We start from the raw sequence: 23,209 nt of genomic DNA on the forward strand, positions 1-23,209 counted from the left end.
GGCTAGACCAGTGTGTAGATTGGAAGTTGCTAAACAATCACTGTAATAATATAATGTTTAAAATAACTTTAAACTCCTGGGTGGTTAGGGTTCTCAGGGCTTTAAACATCAGCTGATACTATTACCCAACTACATACCATTGCTTTTATAGGCTTCAAAGCAATGTAATGGTGACTGCCAGCATTCTAGCATATCAATTCCTGGCAGCACACAAATCTCTATGACAGTCCTTTAACTCTCCCAGTTATATTGCAAGCACCTGTAACATGTGTGCTAAAGAGATAGTAGTCTGGGACCTCCTGGTGTAAAGACAGGGCTTGATGTCCAAAAAGGATCATGAGTTACATCCAATCTGACCATTTCTTGTCAGCTGATGTCCCCCTACCTTAACTCCAGATTAACCACCACTTTACTCCATCATTTCATGTCTACTGATCTCACACTCACTCTAAGAATTAACCACTACATTTCCTTCACGGAGCTCGAATTATCAACCACACCACCTGTTCAGTGAGAAGTCAATCCATGCATTTACTGCTTGTTAAGGTACTTTGACCACCCCACCACAATATTCTTGTGGAAAAAAAAGCTAAACATGTTCTGAGGCTAATAGAGAATAAAAGACTTTTCTGAACTGAGAATTGGTTTTCAAAGATCTATCAAAAGGAAAACCATGTGGGATGTGAAGCGAAAAAAAAACACTTAACCAAGATATTGTCAATAGCCTGTCAGAAACAACTTTCTGAAGACTTTATTATGTATTACACAAATGCCAACGTTTGTGCTTGTACTGTATTCTGAAATTACCAGTTGCTAATCTATTAATATTTTTAATAATACCTGGAATAATCAATCATCAATGTATGACCATACAAATTCGACTCTGACTCACAATAGCACGCCCTCCCCCAACCCCCCCCCTCCTCCTCCCCTCCCTCCTTGTTGATTTTCAATTCTGTGTCAGTTTGGCACACAACCTCACCTTTGTAAGCAGCCATACATGACAGCAACAGAAGTGTGCACAATAACCAGGTGACCTTTGAAACAGGTATCAGCTTCATGCAGATGTTACTGAGCATGCCCTAAAAACTGCTATTTACAATGCAGCCCAGCATAAATGAAAGAAATTATAAAGTTTAAATTGTAAAGGGAACTAGAAATTAAACGTTGTCATTATTAACTGAATCTCAGTTCCACCAAGGAACAGCCACAGCCAAAAAAGACAGGTATGTATTGCAGCATTTCTGTAGAGTGGTCCTAGCCAAAAGGCAGTGGAGCACTGTACAGGATCAGAACAAAGCATAAAGAAGAGTGATAGGAGAGGGACCTGGTTTGTGGACTTTTAATATACTCTACCTGAGTGTCCTTCACTGCAGATATATAGCACCTCAAATTGCCTGCACATCATCCAGACCTGGATGTCATGTACCTACCTTAAACGCAAGCCAACTGAGATGTCAAACAGGTCCCGCTGTCAGAAAGCGGAGTTTTCATCTGTCTTCCCGGACAGATGAAACATTGCTGTACCAAGCAAGGAGCTACTATTAAAGCAGCTTCCAAGTTGCTGAAGCAGTGCCGGCTCAGGTAGGAGGCAGGAGCCGGCTGGGACTGCAGGGGAGGCCTTGAGGATCCCCCACACTCCCAGATAATCCATAAAGTGCTAAAAATGAAGGAAAAGGGGAAAAAAAAAAAATCAATCTGGTGGGACCGTAGTGGAGGCCTCGAGGCTCCCCCCTCGTCCCCAGATAGACCATAAAGGGGGGGAGGGGGGGGGGGGAAGACAAAGAAGACTATACACACAAATGTCAGTGCATTGGGACTACTTAAACAGAAATATTTACAGTGTGCTCTAAGGTACCTATAATTCGTGCACTTGTCATGCACAGTTTTGTCATCAATAATTTTACTGCAACTGTTGCAGTGATATAATCAATGATTTCACAGAGGATGTCATGAGTGATGTAGTATATGGGGTTTCACATCAAAGTGTAATACTAGTCCACGGCAGCAAGACTATGAAAAGTAAAAATACGGGGGGGGGGGGGGGGGGGGGAGTGGTTCCCTTTAGCAATCACATTACTTCTAAACATGCTCAAGTATTCATGCCAAACGAAATAACAATAGAAAAATATATAGGATGACAGAATTAAAAAAAAAAAAAATCGGATAATTGAATTTCTCTTGAAGATGACGATACTCCTGTAAACGTGAATTTCATGTACCAGCGGCAAAGGGAAAAAAAAGAGACAATTTACAGCAACTAGAACAATAAAAAGGTGAAATTTACAGTTTTTTCTTTTGCTCGGTAAACAAGAGAGCGTCCTTTCCGTGTTTGGTGCAGGCTACGACACCAACACTTTTACTATGCCAGCAGACTTTGCCGGATACAATATTTTAAAATCAAACTAAAGGGTGCCAGGAAAATACCCCAGAGTATGAAAGCAGCGGTGTGTCCCGAAATTAATGTAGAACACTGCAGGTGTATACTTGGGTTATGACCGAATAAATAGATTTCAGTCAGCGCAGCTATGAAACAAATAGCTTCATAGCTTGTCAACTTCCTCAACAGGAGCTGTTGGGAAATACTGATAAATTCGTCCTAAAACCTATAACCTTCACACATCCGGGATGATAAACTGCTGTTTCACTATCTGCAACTTATAATTTACCGAGCCTTGAAGACTGGATTAGGTACAATGCTCCAGAGGGACGAAGCAACAATTCCGTGTACAATGATCTGCTTCGCAAAGTTTGTTTTCTTACACGATTTAACTAATAAACCTACAAAAAAGTAATTACAAAACGAAAAACCGTAACAACTCTACTCGCGTCCATTCTTACTGCAAACAGCCAAGCCACCTGCTCTCACCCAGTGATTTGTCTCAAAATCATAAACGCATTTTTAATCACATTGTAAACGAGAACTTTCGTTTTCTCTATGTGGTATCAACCCCAGTTGTACGCAGTAAGATGCTCTCTCCGGAGGCAAGGGGTTGTTGGAGTGTTAGAGAAGGAAAGACAGAGTACTCACGCAACTGAGCAAGGAGCAGATCCCAAGGCAGGCCCCCATCGTGAAATCCAAACAACGATCCTACTCCTCTGGCGGACTCAACTCTTCTGGCTGTTATCAGCTGTGATACATTACTTTCCTCTCCTGGAAGACGTCTTCGTTTTTTCCCGGCAACCTTCGGATCTCTTCGGCGCCGCTGTGGTAATAGACATGGACGTAGGACGAAATAGAAACTCAGCGGCCATTTACAAAAGGAGTGTTTTCAACATAGCGCCGGTAAAAATCAATAGTACAATGAAAAAGAAAAAATGTAAATTTTAATACTTTTTAAATATATAGACTTTGCTCAAAATAGATAGTCAAGTTTTTTTAACTCTAGATTTTAAACATTTTTGTTGTATACACCACTTCAAATGAAAATGTGTTCTATGAAATCCTATTTTTATTTCTATTTGTAGTTAAGTGGACAGTGGTGCGCATTTATTATTGAGGATTACTTCCACATACTTCATGGGCGCTATCTACGCTCTATCAGCTCTTTCTGTCTCTACTGTAGCAGTTGGCAGCCAAAGGAAGAGTTTTGAAATATTACACCTTGAAACTAAAATTGTACCCCCTGCGGCATGAAGAGGCTGGAAGCTAATCTATACTTTAATGAGTGCATTGCTGATAACATTGAAATTAATCCCACTCATTTGTGGCATGGAGTGTGGCATTGGGTTTGTTGGAGCAGATATGTTAATTAAGAAATTATTAATGACTTATATGTGTGTTTATTAAATGAGAAAAATGCATAGAGAAATTAATAACAGAAAATAATGTGTGCGTTTGAAAATGTGCCCTCGGGGTATGATCTCCATGTGTACTGTAATAACATAAAATAAGTGAAATAATGAAAACATATGAGAAAAATGTAGTAATATGGTATAATGAGCTGTATAACCTATGTTTTGTATTAATTCAAAAGTCTTAAGTTAGCTGTTCCTGAGGCCTAGTTTCACTGGGCCTTGCTCGCCCTGAACATGGAGAATTCGAAAGTTTTGCAAAGGACTGGTAACCGTAGACAGAGACCTTGAACCGCTCAGAGTTCAAGTCGCTTAGCTAGAACATTCTGCAATGTACCGACGGACAGGAGATGGTAAAGAAAATTTGAAACCATTATTTGTAGTGTAGGCTAAATGTACTTTCCCAGGACTTGAACAATGGAGGCACTGACTAGAGAACCATGTGCAACGATTTTGATACCTGAAGAGCCAGATGATGTCATCGCAAGAAGAACCAATCAGCGTTTTGTGAAATATAAGAATACGATTTGGTAAATAAAAACTATAGGTTAGAGTCATAAATTCCGACCAATTAGCAATTAGTGGGATGGACTGGGAGACCCTAATAAAAAGTAATGACAAGGGGTGAGGAATCAGGACTGCGGAAAGAAAATTGATGACGTCAGGAGATGCTGTCCGAGGTGCTGATATTTGGCTCATACTCTGTGAGTCTGATCTGTAGCTATTTGATAAACTGAAGACGAAGACTGACTTGTTGCTGATCCATCTTGGATAGGTAGCTATGAAAATGTGACTGACAATTTTGTGCCTTTTCTTCTAGGTACCAACTGCGCTTTTTTATAGAGATTTTCACTTAGGTAGATTTTTTCTAAATTGATCTTTTCTCTAAATGCATGAAGACCAACATGCTAAAGCTAATCTTGGTTAGGTAGGTTGTTAGGGGTGATGTTGACGGTGACAAATGACTGACAAACTTAATTGATGAATTGCATTATTAATGCTGATATTCATAGCTTATGGTGTTGCTGTGCCGCATATGTTTTCTTCAAGAAATAACATCTTATAACTGATGAATTAATAAAGAATTGATTTGAATGAAGATTGAATTAACAGATGATTAGACTTGTAAGCAATAGGGAATAACATTTGTTAAACCTTTTCCTGAGTAGTAGTTATTCTTGAGTAGTAAGGTTTAAAGTTGTTTTTTCATAGAATGTATCTTGATTATTGATGTTAGCTACTATTACGGTGGTCACTGCATGGCTAGGATACTCCATGAGACTCAAAAGGTTCATCGACCTACACACGTCCCCTTGTAAGTTTACTTACTAAGGACCTGGCGCGCTAGCAGTTTTTGGTAGCAGCTTGATGGTTAGTTTCCTTGGAGAACTAGTTATGTGGTGATTATCGGTTATGGTACTAGGCTAAGTTAGGGTTAGTTGTTCGTATTTTTATGAGGTTTGAATTTTGTTTTTCTGAAATGGCAATTGTAGCAAGGATGATGTCCCCTTAAGCCCAGAAATGACTTTCCCAGATCCTGGATCCTGCTAGTAAAGTTGAGTATGTTCTCGGCGTTTTTGAGATAGTGTGAAAGTGGTAGGTTGTGCTTGCACAGGCTTAAGCAAATCGCAGGTCAATTGTAATGTATGTGAGGTAAGTACGGGGTCTGCATACTCCAGTTGAGGTTAGTAGGAGTGTGCGTACTCCGTGGTATGAGAGTAGGGAAGTGGTTGAACTTCATATGTGTGTGGTGCTTTGTGCTAAAAAATTATCCACATGGTTGTTGGTGATGTACGGACCCTGCGCGGTCTAAGACTCCGGAGTATATTGACAAGTGTAGGAGACACTTGGTAATATGTTGTAATCTGTCTGGTTTAGTAGGCTGATCGGGCGTGGTTAACAAATCTGTGTGTGTGTGAGAATTGAGTAAAAGAAATTACAACTGAGATTTGGCAAGCTCTGTGTGCACCAGGACAGACCCATCGATCAGTTGAGAGTAAAATTTGCGGGTCGAAGTTTGCTTGCGAATGTGGGAGACCGAGAAAGAGGAATAGCTATATAAGCCAAGAGAGCCGTTGGTGAAAATCCATAACGTCTCTGTGAAGCGTTGTGTCCCTTCCTGTAGTAAACCAGGGGGTTTGTTTTAGTTATTATTTGGTTAGGGTGCTCGCAAAAAAGTTGCATTAGTTGCATGAGTCGAAGTAGAAGGTCGAGCCACAAGACTTTGCCAGCTGCTGTGTGTGCGTGCGACATCAGAGTGTGCCGCGCTGGGATAGGTTGGTTAGTGAGAAAGGTAGCGAGCGGATTGGCAGCCATCCGTAAGAGGCAATAGGTTGAGTAAGCATGTGAAGGGAATCTTGGGAGTAAAAGTAATTTCATTATTGAATCAAAGTAAACAAAGCAGGCAAAATTATGTTTTTTTAAGGCATTTAAGAGTGCTATGAAGGGTGATACTTACATTAAAGCATCAGTGGGGGAGCCGACCCCACCAGAAAATACTCCGGCTTACATTGTGATGGAGGAGCGAGGTGTAGCACCATGTTTGTAGTTGAAGCAATGGTGTAAGTTTACTAAAAACCAAGGATCTTTAGCGTTTCCGGAGCTTACAGAGGGAGATGAGCAGAGAAGGAAGATAGTGCTAAAGAGGATGAGAGTGCAGGAAGAAAGAAAAAGAGAAAGTCTTATGTTGATGATGAAGATTCTGATGTTGAAGATCTCATTGCGCAGCTGTTAAGAGATCAACCTCCACCTTTAATGACCTTTTTTGGGGGTCCAGGCACTAGTGCAACTGCCACTACAGCTGCTCCGGCACAAGCCCAGGAAGCCAAGGGAGCTGTACAGGCAGAAGGCGGACAAATATCAGGGGTAGTACAGAGTACACCTAATGCAGAAACTACTACTGTAGTCCAAGCGCAGATACATCCACCTTCGGTGCAGAGAATTTATCCAGATGTGCCAGTTCTTGAGACAGTCGCGAGCATAATGGTGCCGAGGGAGCAAGTGCTTCTGAAGCCAATGCTGGTTCAGACAGATCTGACACCAATGTTATTGCCTTCAGCACAGGCGCAGGTTTTGCCGAAGTTTACACCACTGACAGGAACGCAGTCAGATATTGCACCAGTCATGAATCAGGCAATGGGGGTAACATTCCCACAAGGTGCAGGTGTTAGGGCAGCTCCAGATGCCATATTGCTACCATTTACTGTTGGTCCAGCTGTACCCTTATTTGCACAGAAGAAATCAGACGCAGGAGAACAGAATTAAATGTCACAGAGTCTCGTGAGGAGGGGAGTGAGTGATCCTGTGCAGATGATGTCCTCTGCAGGACGGACTTTCAATGAATCTAGACCTTTAATTGATCTTAGTCCACTTATAGCGCTTCCAGATGCAGTGAATGGCATGAATGCGAGTCAGAGTTTGAAACTTTTGACCCCACAAAGTTCAGGTGCAGAGGTGAAACAGCTACCAGTGCCAAATGCGAGTAATATTTAATTGCAGGGATTGTCAGCTCAGCAGTTGAGTGAGTGGTTAGATAGTTTAAATACACCTCAAAATGCATCCAAAGGCGAAGAGTAGATAAATCGTGTGAGGTTGATTATAGAAGCAACCAAATTAGTTGAGGGAACAATGGGTATGAACTGACTGGAATCTTACACCGAAGAAGAGCTGAGGTACTTATGCCCAAAGATTACAAGAGAAGTGAGTAAAATACATCAGAAATTGGCAGAGCTAGCAGAGAAGCATGATATTGAGATTGAGAAAACAATGCATTTGAAACACAGTTACAGGTTAGATTTTGAGTATTAAAGAAGTGGGAAGGTAAATGGACAAAGAAAAAAGATAAACAAAATCGGGATTCACAAGAAGGGTCAGAAGGTGTCGACAAGGGAGAATCAGTTAAGATGCTTCCAATGAGAGAAATTCCAGGAGGGCAGTTTGTTTATGTTCCATGGCACAGGAGTGATATATTGTCATTTACAAATGATTATCCAAAATTGAGAGAGGAGCCGGTTGAGTGGTATCAACAGACAGAGAGATTTGTGAAGCTTTCCAAATATTTGTGGGAAGACTTGAACACACTATTGGAGATAGTGGTACCAGCTGACTTGTGGGTTGAGTGTAAGAGAGCAGTAGACTGGCCGACAAATAAACCGGAAAGGGATAAAGTAACAGGTGCACCTTCACCTGAGGTAATGAAAAATTATTATAAGGTGAGTGAGTTTCTGAAGACAAGGATTTCTCCCAAAAACATTGATTGGCAGCGGATTGATAGAAAGGTCCAAGAGTCTAAAGAGTCAATACATACCTACTATGAAAGATTGTTGAAAGCATTTAAGGAGTACAGTGGTAAGGAAGCAATTGAGCCGAAGGACATGTTGCATTTCGTGTTCAGGTTCGTAGAAGTTCTGAGACCAGGAGTAGGGCAGATGATTAAGAATCATTTGGTTTGCTGGCAGGCGAAACCGATTGATGAGGTGTTGCAGTATGCAAAATACTGTAGCGATGAGATTGAATTGCAGCTGAAAAAGTTGAAAGAAAAAGCTATTGGGATGCAAATAAAAGCAGCCCAAACAGGAGTGCAAGGGACTATAGTACCGCCTATGCCGCTCAGCAGAGAGCTGTTATGTTTCAGCCTCAAGTGAGAGGTAGAGTGCGTGGAGTTGACATGATGTGTGATCCAGACCTAGGGACTGTGGTTGTCCAGAATGACATGCACGGAACGAAAAAGATGTTACTGTGTCATTTGTACGGAAACGTGGGACACTGGAAGCGGGAGTGCCCGTTGATGGCGCAGGATGGTGTTGTTCAGCAAGGTGACGTCAGTACATTCCAAACTGTGAAAGTCCCAAGAATGAAAGGATTCATTCCTAATGTTCAGAATCAAGGACAGAATTTCTTACCGGTGCAGCAAATGCAAGTGCCATGCACACAATTTACCCAATTACAACCAGTACAGCAGCAGGTCCCTATGGTACTAGACAGCAAATGCAAATACCTCAGGCCTGATGGAGCAGCAACAGGTGATGCTTACTCAGCAGGTCACAGGTCAAAGACAAGACAATAGTAATAACATAGTGCATCGTTTCCATTCTACAGTGAGGATGAAATAAACGAAGAATGGATGGGTGGCAGTTCGGATGGAGGAGCCTGTATGCTTGCCGCTTCCCGCTTCCCTAGAAGTAGATCAGAGAGGGCCTTTTGTGAAGGGGAAAGTGATGGGCTACAAGGTCTCATTCTTAGTGGATACAGTGGATACAGGAGCTACGCCCTCTACAGTAATAAGCATAGATGTCCTGAATTTACCTCTTTGAGGCAGGACAGTTCAAGTTGTGGGTGTAGAGAATAGACAGTTGACCAACCCAATCACAGAGCCAGTGCAGGTTGAAATCGTAAATTATCAACAATTGCATAGATTTGAGGTGTACGATTCAAGTCCCGTATCCCTACTGGGAAGAGACTTATTGTGCAAGATAAAATGCTCCATTAATTGTTCGGACACTGGGATAGAAGTCCAGACAAATAGTGATGACAAGGAAGAACAGGTGACTGAAATTATGGTTACCAATGCCTATGAAGAATACCACTTGATTTAGTTTTTCCCAATGTTTACTGTGAAAGAATTGCATGCAGACCTGCAGGCAACAGTGAAGGAAGAGGTCTGGGATTTGACAGGGAAAGAAGTAGGTCTGATTAAGGGTTTGGAGCTGATTAAAATCACTCTGAAGCCCAATGCAGTGTTCCCGCAGCTACCACAGTATAACATGCCACAAGATGTTTTAATGAAGGTGGCACAAATATTTGGAGACTATTTAAAATAAGGAGTTTTGAAAGAAGTGCTGAGCAGCACATGTAATTCACCAATAATGGGTTTGAAAAAGCCATGTGGTAAAGTGCGTGTTGTGGAAGACTTACAAAAAGTGAATGACATGGTGGTTAAATGTTTTCCAGTAGTGCCCAATCCAGCAGTGATACTGTTTCAGATTCCTTGCGATACAGAGTGGTTCACGGTGGTAGATCTGTCACAAGCTTTCTTTTCTGTGCCTCTTCATGAGGATAGTCAGTTTCTTTTTAGTTTCAAATTCCTAGACAGAGTCTACAGCTGGTGCAGGCTTCCACAAGGGTATTTGGAGTCACCATCTCTGTTTAATCAGAATTTGAAAAATAACTTAGAATAACTGGAATTGCCATACCATTCGAACCTAGTGCAATACATTGATGATTTGTTGATCGCATCCAGAACAAGGGACAAGTGTAAACATGACTCGATTGCCCTGTTGAATCATTTGGGAGAATTCAGACATAAGGTCTCACCTATGAAATTGCAGTATTGCCAAAAGTCAGTGAAATACTTGGGACACCAGATTGAGAAAGGGTTGAGGAGACTCTCCAGGGAGAGGATTACTATGATTCTGCAAAGAAATCCCCCAACTTCACAGAGAGATGTCAGAATGTTTCTGGGAATGGTGGGGTACTGTAGACAGTGGATTCAAAATTTTGCTGAAATTGCTAAACCTTTGCAGCAATTGACACATAAGGAAGTTACAGATCCCATTACCCTAGATGGAGATCAGAGGAAAGCATTCACTGAATTAAGAGAGATTTTGTGCAGAGCTCCAGCGTTGGGAATGCCTGATTACACAAAGCCTTTCACATTATTTTGTCATGAACGTGATGCTTGTTCTTTGTCTGTTTTGACACAGGTCCATAGAGATACTTATCGTCCAGTAGCCTATTTTTCAGCTACCTTAGACCCAGTCGCAGCAGCTTTACCAGGTTGTCTGTGCGCAGTAGCCGCAGTTGGTCAAAGTATTTCCCAATGTGAGGGGGTAGTCATGGGATACCCTTTGACGGTAATGTTACCATACCATACTCTGTTGAGATTTTACTGACAAGGATGAAAACCCAATATTTGACGGTTGCAAGACTGACAAGGTATGAGATGAGCATATTGGGTGCTCCAAATGTAACATTGAAAAAGCGTACAGTGTTGAATCCAGCAACTTTGCTTCCAAGTGACACAGTTGAAATTGAAAAAGAGGAAGATATTGAGCATGATTGTCTTGAGGTAACTGAGCTGTGTACAAAACCGAGGCCTGATATTAAAGACACACGTTTAGAAGAAAATGACCAAATTGTCTTTGTGGCTGGTTCGTGTCTCAGAGATGGAACGGGCACACTGAGAGCAGGATATGCCGTGTGCACAAGTGCAGGCACATTAGAAGCTTCATGGCTTCCAGGTGTATACTCTGCACAAGTAGCAGAATTAGTAGCTCTTATTAGAGCCTGCCGTGTCTCTGCAAGACGAAGAGTTACAATTTATACTGATAGTCAGTATGGATTTGGAAGTGTTCATGATTTTGGTCAGTTGTGGTTACAGCGAGGTTTTATGACCTCACCTGGAACCCCAGTGAGAAATGGCGACCAAATAAAAGAGTTGTTGTACGCAGTACAGTTACCTGAAGAAACTGCTGTGGTAAAATGCAGTGCACACCAAAAGACACAGGATTACATTTAATTGGGAAATGGATATGTGGATCAAGTCGCAAGGTTTTGCGCATTGAACTGTATATCGTTTAAGGACAAGTGGGAACTAATGCCTGAAGAAGAAAATAACTGTGCAAGTTTTGTTTTGAAAGTCATTGATACACTAGAAGAATTGAAAGCATTGCAGGAAAATGCAGACAAGGAAGAGAAAAAGCTTTGGGTGAAGTTCAAGTGGGTTCAAATACCTGATGAGATTTGGGTTTCTGAGGAGAGTCAGATGGAGCTGCCAAATGGTTTGTTGACTCAGATGGCCCGTTATTACCATGGCAAAGCACGTATTGGAAGAGATGCCATGGTTAGGCTGTTTAAAGTTGATTGGTTTAATCCAAAATTCAGACAAGCAGCAGAGGCAGTATTTCATCGATGTGTAATCTGTCAACAACTAAATTTGGGGAAAGGGACAGTAGTGAACCTGAGCCACATTGGAAGAGCAGGAGGACCATTCAGCAGAATGCAGTTGGATTTCATTGAGATGCCTGCCTGTGGTGGATTGAAGTACGTGTTGGTGATTGTGTTTGTCTTTAGTCATTGGATTGAAGCATATCCCACCGAAGGAATGATAGTCTCACAGTAGCAAAGCTGTTGCTTAGAGAGTTAATACCACGGATCGGATTTCCGATCTCTTTAGAATCAGATAGGGGAACACACTTCAATAACAAAGTGATTAATCTCTTATGTGCAGCATTAAATATTGAGCAAAAGTTGCATTGCAGTTACTGTCCAGAAGCATCAGGACTTGTAGAGCAAATGAATGGTACACTGAAATCAAGAATTGCCAAAATGTGTGCAGCGACAAATCTGATATGGCCAGACGCATTACCTTTGGTATTGATGTCAATGCGAAATATTCCTGACAGGAAGACAGGACTGTCACCCCATGAGATTCTCATGGGAAGAGCAATGTGGTTGCCAGCAATTCCAGCTAATGCTCTTGATAATATTACAGATGATATGGTGTTGGACTGCTGCAAGGGTCTGGCTGATGTGGTTCAAACTTTTTCTCAGCAGGTGCAGGCTGTCACCCTGCTACCCATCCATGACCCAGGTCACAATCTGAGAGCTGGAGATTGGGTCGTCATTAAAAAGCATGTTCGAACGACTCGCTGAGAGCCGCGCTGGAAGGGTCCATACTAGGTGGTGCTGACAACTACGACAGCTGTGAAGTGTCCAGGTTTGCCGAATTGGATACATGCAAGTCATACAAACAGAGTGGTGAGTCCGCAAGAACATGAAGAAGTGTTTTTGAGAGCACCCACAGCAGCAAAACAGGTAGTTGTACCTGAGCCAGAACCGGAACAAACCAAACCTGAAATTTACCCGGAGCTGGGGGAAGACGGATCAATTACCCCAGTGAGGGACGAAAGTGCAGAAATACAGAAGGGTGAGCGAGAGCCTAACTCAACAGATACAGCAGGAGAACTGAGCACAGGAAGAGTTCTCCCAGAAGCAGACGGTGCTGAAGCACAAACAGAGCAAGTGCCAGATCAAGAGGGGGAAAGAGTTGAGACGGCTCAAAGTCAAGATGGTCCAACTCCTCCTGAACCCGTTGCAGGTCCATCAAGAGAAAACACCATAGAAAGAGGAAAAGAGAAGAGTCCAATTCTGAAGAGAATAGTGACAGAAAGAACAAGAAAAGGAGACAATTGGCCTGAATTGCAATTTGGAAAGAAGAAAGAATTGGTTATAAATGAACCAATAGAGGAAGAAGTGGATGCTACAAGAAAAGACAAATTAAGTGAAGGAGAATTAGGTGGAGAACGAAGGTTGAAAAGAAAGAGAGTAGCAATTCGAAGATACGCAGGTCCTGAGTGGGCATATGCAGCAACAAGTGAATGGCAAAATGAGTTCATGTCCTTTTGCTTTGACAGAGAAGTTCAGAATCAGTACTTTGATGCAACCTGAAGGGAATCAATAGACTGAGTTGTTGAGCTAATCTGAAGAAAAAATCTAAAAAGAAACTGTTAAAAATAAAACCAGAAAAGACATTGATAACCTGATATGACATTTGAAAACCTGGATGTGACAAGCTGCTAACTGATTTTTGACAAAGGAGAAAAGGGTTCCTGCATGTGAAACTGAACTGTGAGAAAGAAACATTTTTATTTTTTTTTATTTTGATTTTTCCTGTTGCACTTTAACTAAGAGTTATTTTTGCTTTCTGATTCTTTACAGATTTTGGCTGAATTAAATAATCGCTTTAGAAATATTAGATATTGTAGATACCTGAGTGTTGGACTGGCAATTATGTGTTGAATAATGTTCATAATAATGATTGCGGGTATGTCTGTTCATGAAATGAAGGAGGGTACTATTGTTTCTGTTCCTGAAACTACTACATTAACAGCTTTAGAGAGGTTTAAGTTAGATGAAAAATATTTGCATGATTATACTAATGCACAAGGAGAGCTTTCTTCTAATGTGTTCTATCGATTGTTGAGTGAGTATGTGGAGACGATGGATGCAAGGAATTGTCTTGTGTGCACTCAAATTCCTTCCTCTGTGGAAGAAGGGTTACGTACCATAGCTTGCCTTTAACATATGGCATAACTTGTAGTTTGCTACTAACCAGATTCTATAACCAAGAGTATATCCAGCATTTTTATTCCAATCATGATGTTGTGTTTTTCTTTGTTCCTATTATGAGATATTTGAGTAAAGTAGCAAAAGAGCATGATATAGTATTAGTTAGGGGATTCTTTGAGCCAACACTAACATTTGGAACTGCATATGTGCATCGAAACAATTTAACCTGCTTATTAACCCCATTAGAAAAGAGCTCTATAGGACATACTGATGACAGAAGGAAGGCATTGAAGGAGAGGCTAGAGAAGGGGTTGGAGAAAAGGACTTATAAGAATGGTTATGCTTACACTGCTATTTAAATGCAAGGAAAACTAGCTTTAGATCCATTACATGTAGGGAAGCTTTGTATATATAGACCGAAATCACGCACTGACACCTTATTTGTGGGAACAAGTGAAAGTAGGCATGTGTTTTTGTTTCAGAGTAAATGGACTTTTATGCTGAATGGTCAGGACCCTGCGATTTCTGGAATCTACTATATTTGTGGACTTGATGCTTATTACCGTCTTCCTAGAGGATGGTATGGGACATGTTATTTGGGGATAGTTTTCCCTATAATCTATCAGATAGATGATTTAAAGAAAATTCCGAAGGTGACTGAATTACATCATGAGCGACAGAGGAGGGAAACCTCTTCTGCAAATATTTTTGGTGTAGTAATTCCTTCTGTAGGAGTTATTCTGAATTCAATTAAGCTACGAAAGTTGTCTACTATTGTGGATAACATGCTTACAGGGGCAATACTCCTGTTAAATACTGAATTGGCTGCGGATAGAGCTATGACGCTTCAAAATAGGCTTGCTTTAGACATAATCTTGGCGAAAGACGGCAGAGCCTGTAAAATGATTAATGCTAGGTATTGTTGTTCCTACAATCCACAGAATGATAAGGAGATAAGAGACTTACTTACTAACTTAACTAATTCAAGCAAGGATTTGAAGGAGTTGAAGGAACCAGGGGTTTGGGAAAAAGTTAGAAATGGATTTTCATCTGTGGGAAATTGGTTTAGCCAAATTTGGAATGAGGTATTATGGAAAATTGTCCAGGGAATATTAATTGTGATTTTTTCCATATTAGGATTATGGGGTACATGCAAATTATGGCAAACGATAAAATGAAGGAAATATAAGAATGATCAAAGGAGGGAAGAACCACCTAGAAGAAGAATTTATAGGGAAAATTCAAGGAAAAAGCAAAATACATCCGAGACAGAATTGTAAAGAGTTGACAAGAAAGGTGTGATGACATATTTAGTCATGAGAGGAGGGACTGTTGGAGCAGATACGTTAATTAAGAAATTATTAATGACATATGTGTGTTTATTAAATGAGAAGAATGCATAGAGAAATTAATAACAGAAAATAATGTGTGCGTTTGAAAATGTGCCCTCGGGGTATGATCACCATGTGCACTAAAATAACATAAAATAGGCGAAATAATGAAAACATATGAGAAAAATGTACTAATATGTCATAATGAGATGTATAACCTATGTTTTGTATTAATTCAATAGTCTTAGGTTAGCTGTACCTGAGGCTTAGATTCACTGGGCCTTGCTTGCCCTCAAACATGGAGAATACGAACGCCTTGCAAAGGACTGGTAACCGGAGGTGGAGACCTTGAACAGCTCAGAGTTCAAGTCGCTTAGCTAGAACATTCTGCAATGTACCGACAGACAGGAGATGGTGAAGAAAATTTGAAACAATTATGTGTAGTGTAGGCTAAATGTACTTTCCCAGGACTTGAACAATGGAAGCACTGACTAGAGAACCATGTGCAACAATTTTGATACCTGAAGAGCCGTATGATATCCTCACCGCAAGAAGAACCAATCAGCGTTTTGTGAAATATAAGAATACGATTTGGTAAATAAAAACTATAGGTTAGAGTCATATCTTCCGACTGATTGACCAATTAGCAATTAGTGGGATGGACTGGGAGACCCTAATAAAAAGTCATGACAAGGGGTGAGGAATCAGAACTGCGGGAAGAAAATTTATGACGTCAGGAGACACTGTCCGAGGTGCTGATATTGGGCTCATACTCTGTGAGCCTGATCAGTAGCTGACTATTTGATGACCTGAAAACGAAGACTGACTTGTTGCTGATCCATCTTGGATAGGTAGCTATGAAAATGTGACTGACATTACTGAATTGTAAGCAATAGGGAGTAAAACTGAGTAGTGATTAATCTTGAGTATTTAGGTTTAAAGTTGTTTTTTCATAGAATGTATCTTGATTATTGATGTTAGCTACCAATACGGCGTCACTGCATGGCTAGGATACTCCATGCGATTCAAAAGGTTCATTAACCTATATGCGTCCCCTTGTAAGTTTACTTACTAAGGACCGGGCACGCTAGCAGGTTCCAGCAGCCCTGCCAAGTACCACACATCAGTGACAAACTCATTTTAGTGTGGTGTCCGCCTCACGGCACTAAAATGCATAACCCCCGTACTTGGCCCACTCCAGTTAGTACACATTCCACATACACATTTATGAATAACTTACACCAGCCGTGTGTTTGCATTTTCTGTGGGTATACATGGTTAGTTTTATTATATTGATGGACTCTACACACATCATTAACCTAAAAAAAAAGTCAGTCATAATTCAAGATGTCAAGGCCATAAAACATTATTACTGTGTCATGATTCATTTTGAGTACTGCAAATCGTCTTTGACATGGTCATAACTCATTATTAGGAGTCAGGACATAAATCACGGTTGATAGGTCATACATCATTTCCGCTATACTTAATTCAGTTTGAGAGGATCATAAAACTTTGCTGCGAGACAGGTCATAAATCATAAATGGCTGACATGTCCTAAATCATCCCTGCCATACATCCATCAAGTCCTTGTCATTTGCTTGCCACAATTCAGACACCTTTTATTGTTGAGACCATTCTCCATGCTGCTTTTTTGGGTTATACATTTTCGTTGGCCTTTTTGTTGGTTCTTTTTCTGATCATGAGAGAGGTGGCCTTTTACTGCTGTTAAGCCCAACTCGCTACCTTGTCTGTCCATTTTGTTCCCTCCCAACCGGCGGGTTTAGGCTGTGAGTGCCGTGCTCCGTTTACTCCCCCGTCGGTCTACTTACCCTGCTGTAAGGCATCCCAAGGTAAGTGGCCTTCCTCCAGCACTCCACACTCCGGTGTGTCTTTTTTTTTTACCAGCCAACGTACCTCTTTTTCCCCCATGCTACTTGTGGGGGGTTACATCCCAGGCGGCTCCCCCGTTTTGTGTTTTGGGGTTTGCTCCTTCTTCCTCTTTTCAGTGCAGCCCTTCGCTACCAGTCTGGCTCTCACCAGTGCACCTCAATATCCTGGCCGTCAGGCCTCCCAAGGTCACTGTTATGGCAACACATTCCCTTCTTATGGCTTACCGATCATTTTTATGTTTAAATAAAGCTGTGCTGCCCCACCACACTAGTGATGGTCTTCTGACTGTTGCCTTCACTTGTGCTACTGAACTCGTGCATTCAGCCCACCTTAACTGATTGTAAACCCCATCTGTCATCATGGAGAAGTACAGACCCGCTGACTGGAGCACCAGGGATCCTGAAGGCCTTGCTGGAGTCGAAGGAGGACTGGACTCTGGTAAGTCAACTCTCTACTACTATCACACCCCTACCTGCATGTCAAGACATACCCCCACCCTCACCCTCACTCCCATCACTCCACCACTACACACACACCCCACCATCACATCTCACTCATCCCAATGCCAAGCCCTGCATGCTCTACCAATGCATGGACACCACTCACAGCCCTGCATGGACACCCTTCACTAAAGCATGCACACCATAGAGAACAAACAATCCCACCATACACCAACAAACACAAGTGAAAGCTGCCAGGGCAAATCCAACCAAAGAGGGCAAGCTACAGATGCACAATATGTTGGACACAGAAACCATAACACATGATTTACATCCCCACAGGTATCCCAGCCAATGTCAGTGGTGAGGAGGAGCCAGCAATATCCAGTCCCTCAACTGAAGAGGCCCACAGTGATAACAGCAACTCTCGTATTCAGGATCTGGATAACCAACCTGGTCCACAAGGGACATCTTGAGAGCCAGTTACCCTGGCCCAGTCACACACCACCACAGAGCCTCCCCATCAGGAAACACCACCACAGCACCCAGTGTAACCACACCTCTGTCCCCAGGACACATCAGTCAGCAGCGTGTCCATCTCTACAGGGACCCCAGGCCACACCTCATACCCAAGACAATCAGGGGCCTGGGGTCAGTGGCAGTGGGCACACAGTTCAGGGGACAGAGGCACAGGCCAACAGGGAACAGACTCTCTAGGAGGCACTTGCAGAGATCCTGGGAGCCTATCAACATTCTCAAGACACGATGGGCCAGATTCTGGACAACGTGCAGGAGAACAGGTGGCTACAGGAGGGACAGTACCAGGGGATCAGGGAGGACTTGCAGGCCATCAACAACACCCTGATCTCCAAAGCAAAGGTGCTGGCAGACATGGCCAACATTATGAGGGAGGCAGTCACACAACAGCGGGCCCCTGCCACTAGCCAGACATCTGAACAGCCTTCCACCTCTGCTGACACTAGTGGCCAGGAGGCCCTCCCATAGGACTCACAGGCCACCAGCACCCTTTCCCCTGCAGAAGGAGAACCACCCCACAAACGTTCCCTGCGATCCAGACAGAAGCCAGAGACACTTGCCAAGACCCCACCAGGAAATTAGACTCTCCTGATTGTCACCCTTCTGTCCCACTCTGTCACCCTGTCCACTCTGAACTGCCATTGCTCCCTTGGACAATGCATCTGTGCTACAAACAGACTGGAACAATACCCTGGACTTTCCTCCATCATCACCCCATCCCCTTGCACTTGCCTCTCTATTTCTTAGCACTTCAATAAACACCCTTGAAAAAAAAGAAGTCTGGAGTATGTTAAATTTTCAATTATGTATTCATTGAAACAGGTACAAACATTGCAATTCAACTGTACTGAAATGAGCATAGATTAATGACCTGTAGCTGGCTGCAGTGATCACACCACGAGTATTTGTGAAGTCACCAACATCTGCAAAATGAATTGCCAGAGGGAACAGTAAGTGGGCATAGAAGTGGGAAATATCAGCATGTCAGTCCCACACAAATTCAAACAAATGTAATTGAAATGTGAAGTAACCCTGTCCTACCTGTGTGTCATTGGAAGTATTGTCTGATCACTGATGTTCTGTTGTCCTCATCCTCATCCTCTGCCTCCTCATCCTCACTGTTCACAGGGTCCACTGCTGGCACACGGTCATCTCCAGCCACCTCCTCCTGCAGAAAAGGCACATGGCGCCTGAGGGCCAAGTTGTGCAACATGCAGCATGCCACTTCTATCTGGCAGACCTTCTTGGGTGCGTATCACAGGGATTCACCTGTTAGATGGAGGCACCTGAACCTGGCCTTCAGGAGGCCAAAGGTTCTTTCAATTATCCTTCCGGTTCGCCCATGTGCCTCATTATAACGTTCTTCTGCCCTGGTCCTGGCATTCCTCACAGGGGTCAGCAGCCATGACAGGTTTGGGTAACAAGAGTCACCTGCAAATATTGAGGGACAACATTTAGCCACACACTATTCTATATAGCCCACACCATACCCATACACCAACATCTACTGGGTGGAAACCAGGGCTCACCTATTAGCCACACCCTGTGTCTCTGTAGTTGACCCATCACATTTGGGATGCTGCTATTCCGTAGGACAAAGGCATCATGCACCGACCCAGGATACTTCGCATTGATGTGGGAGATGTACTGGTCCGCAAGGCACACCATCTGTACATACATAGAGTGGAAACTCTTCCGATTTCTGAACACCTGTTCATTCTGACGGGGGGACGATGAATGCAATATGTGTTCCATCAATCGCCCCAATTATGTTGGGGATATGTCCCATTTCAAAGAACTCGGCCTTCACTGTGGCCAAATCTTCAACCTGGGGAAATAATATGTAGCTGCACATGTGTTTAATCAGGGTGGACAACACCCTTGTCAGCACTATAAAGAACATTGGCTGTGACATTCCTGCTGCCAAGCCCACTGTCACTTGGAAAGAACCAGTTGCCAGGAAATGGAGAACTGATAGCACTTGCACAAAAGGGGGATCTCAGTGGGGTGACGGATAGCAGACATAAGGTCAGACTCCAATTGGGCACACAGCTCTGTGATTGTGGCCCTGTCCAGTCGATAGGTGAGGATAATGTGCCTGTCCTCCAGTGTTGCCAAGTCCACCGGAGTCTGTACACAGGGGTATGTCTCCATCTTCTAGTCATCCGCAGCGGTAGCAACCTATGGGGCAAAAGAGTGAGGACCCGGTCACAAACTTAACAATGGAGCTACAAATGAACTTTGCATGCTGTCAACTTGTGATGGGTAAGTGTGATTTGTCCATTATGTCCTAATTTCACCAGTGACACAGCAATTTTCCAGGGCCTGCCCCCAAGCCATGAAATGGCATCCGCCTGTGTGGAGGGATAGGTGGAAGTGAGGTAATTCCGCTGACGTTGTGCGCCGTTGCGGGAGGCGGTCGGGAACCAACGTGCAATTCCTCATTGGTTGACGTTGGGCCCTATGGGATACAGTGGCCAAAGGTGATGTACGCCGGTGGTGATGGTATGCACCACCACAGACGTGACCGCCATTTTCTAACTGATCCCTCACTTGCAGAAATCAATCCAGGCTCTGGCCTCCTCTCTGATGGCAGCCATTGTCCCTGTTTCTACCCTGCCTCCTCCAACTTCCTCTTCCCAGTCCCATTCTCCTCAACCCCAACGCATCCCAAGCACACAGGCACATGAGCATGCACACAAGACAACACACAGGCATGGTACAGGCAAACACAAGCACCACAATTCATCCTACAGGCACTCACACAAACACCATCCAGCTGCAGACACACCAACATCCACTATTTCCACTGTCTCCCCCTCCTCCTCCTCCTCCACCTCCCACCCAGTTCCCTCTACACTCTCACCCACTCGTAGTGGAAAAGGATCCAGGCCACATGTCCTGAAGGTGAAGGAGCCTGTACCAGGCAGCCACAAGGGAGAGAAGCCTGCCCCAGCTGCCAGGAAGAGCAGGGAGCCTGCACAAGCAGACAGGAAGACCAAGGGGCCTGGGGCAGGAACTGTGATGGAGCCCCCACCACCAACCATGGTTGTGCAGCCGTCCAAGGTTGCAGGGGATGGGCAGGAGCCCCCCCAGTAGCACCACCACCTCCACTAAGCAGCCATCCAAGGTTGCAGGGGATAGGCAGGAGCCTCTCCCCACCAGCAGCACCACCTCCACTGAGCAGCCGTCTGAGGTTGCAGGGGATGGGAAGGAGCCTCCCCCAACCAGCAGCACCACTACCACTGAGCAACTGTCCGAGGTTGCAGGGGATGGACAGGATCCTCCCCCCCAGCAGCACCACCACATCCACTGAGCAGCCGTCCGAAGTTGCAGGGGATAGGCAGGAGCCTCCCTCCACCAGCAACACTACCACCACTGAGCAGCCATCCAAGGTTACAGGAGATGGGCAGGAGCCTCCCCCCCCAGCAGCACCACTACCTCCACTGAGCAGCCGTCCGAGGTTGCCAGAGATGGGCAGGAGCCTCCCCCCACCAGCAGCAGCACCACCACCATCACTGAGCAGCCGTCTGAGGTTGCAGGGGATGAGCAGGAGCCTCCCACCACCACCACTGAGCAGCCGTCCTAGGTTGCAGGGGATGGGCAGGAGCCCCCCACCCACCAGCAGCACCACCACCACTGAGCATACATTCGAGGTTGCAGGGGATGGGCAGGAGCCTCCACCATCACTCAGAAGCCGTCACCGCAGGCGGACGGCATGTAATCCTGCCTCCATGGGCTGCTGTGCGGCCTGCCCCCTGCAAATCCTGTGGGTATGACACCCACCTGAGAGACTGTGACCTTGCACTCCCCAGGATCAAGAGTACAGGGCACGATGCCCCTTCCAGAACCAGTGGGTAAGACACCCACATGCCTAACACTCCCCAGGATCAAGAGCACAGGGCATGAGGCCCCCTCCAGAACCAGTCGGCAAGACACCCACTTGAGAGACTGTGGCCTTGCACTCCCCAGGATCAAGAGCACAGGGCATGATGCCCCCTCCAAAACCAGTGAGTAAGACACCCACATGCCCAACACTCCCCGGGATCAAGAGCACAGGGCACGAGACCCCCTCCAGTACCAGTGGGTAAGACACCCACTTGAGAGACTGTGGCCCTGCACGCCCCATGACCAAGCACAGGGCATGTTGCCACCTCCAGAGCAAATGGGCAAGTCACCCACTTGAGAGACTGTGGCCTTGAACTCCCCAGGACCAAGCACAGGGCATTTTGCCTCCTCCAGAGCAAGCGGGCAACCCACCCACTTGTGAGACTGTGGCCTTGCACTCCACAGGACCAAGCACAGGGCATGTTGCCCCCTCCAGAGCAAGTGGGCAAGTCACCCACTTGAGGGACTGTGGTCTTGCACTCCCCAGGACCAGGCACAGAGCATGTTGCCCCCTCCAGGAACCAGTGCTCTTGTTCCATCTCCTGGCTGAGGTGCCCCCCATCCCCCTGAGGTGCCTGCCTATTTACCAACTGATGCCCCTGCAGTGTTCTCTCCGTGTCGATGCAGGTGACATGTGTGGCCTTCGTCTTTGGCCTGTGGCCATGTGGCCTACGAACATTGTGGACTGGGCTCTGTCCCTTTTTGCATACATATGTATTTATCTATTATCTTGCCTATCATATTTTTCATGCTGTGTTGGTCTCATTACATTCACTTTTTTGAAATCATTTTGTCCTTGCATTATTCAGCCGAGTTACGGGGTTAAATTGTTTTTGTAATGCAGCTGATTGTGTATGTGGTGTTGGAGTGTGTGTGTGTGTGGTGCGTGTGTGTATGTCACTCTCTTTTTCCTCCCCCCCATTGTGTGCTAGGCGGCTCTACTCACCGTCATTGTATTTTCCGGCGTTGCTGTTCGTGGTGCAGCAGAATGTAGAAGATCATGGGGAAGACATGCAGTTCCGGCTCCATGACAGTGTGGTTCTTCCCTGTGTCTCCAATGGTCAGTCCTTTCACTTATGTGCCCTTAGATATACTTGGAGATGCCCAGCAAAACCGAGTTACATAGGGAACTATCATATTGCAATCAGAGGTGCTGGTAACTTAATATTGTAAGTATTACACTACCCGTTCCACAGTATAGCTACCAGTCTCTGGCCGTGTGCTCATATGCTCCTCACAGCTGTCTCCTCCCTATGC

At 44.3% G+C, this 23,209-nt stretch overlaps 1 protein-coding gene across 1 annotated transcript in view; it reads right to left on the reverse strand.

Annotated features, from left to right (window-relative positions):
* SERINC2 (serine incorporator 2) overlaps positions 1–3,171 on the reverse strand; it is a 142,194-nt gene extending 139,023 nt beyond the window's left edge. The window contains exon 1 of the mRNA XM_069224896.1: positions 3,032–3,171. Within this exon, the coding sequence (XP_069080997.1) occupies positions 3,032–3,070 (39 nt within the window). The 5' untranslated portion in view covers positions 3,071–3,171. The remainder of the gene's footprint in view (positions 1–3,031) is intronic.
* Positions 3,172–23,209: the final 20,038 nt, after the last annotated feature.

Source organism: Pleurodeles waltl, chromosome 3_1 (assembly GCF_031143425.1).
Source record: "Pleurodeles waltl isolate 20211129_DDA chromosome 3_1, aPleWal1.hap1.20221129, whole genome shotgun sequence".
Classification (NCBI taxonomy): Eukaryota; Metazoa; Chordata; class Amphibia; order Caudata; family Salamandridae; genus Pleurodeles; species Pleurodeles waltl.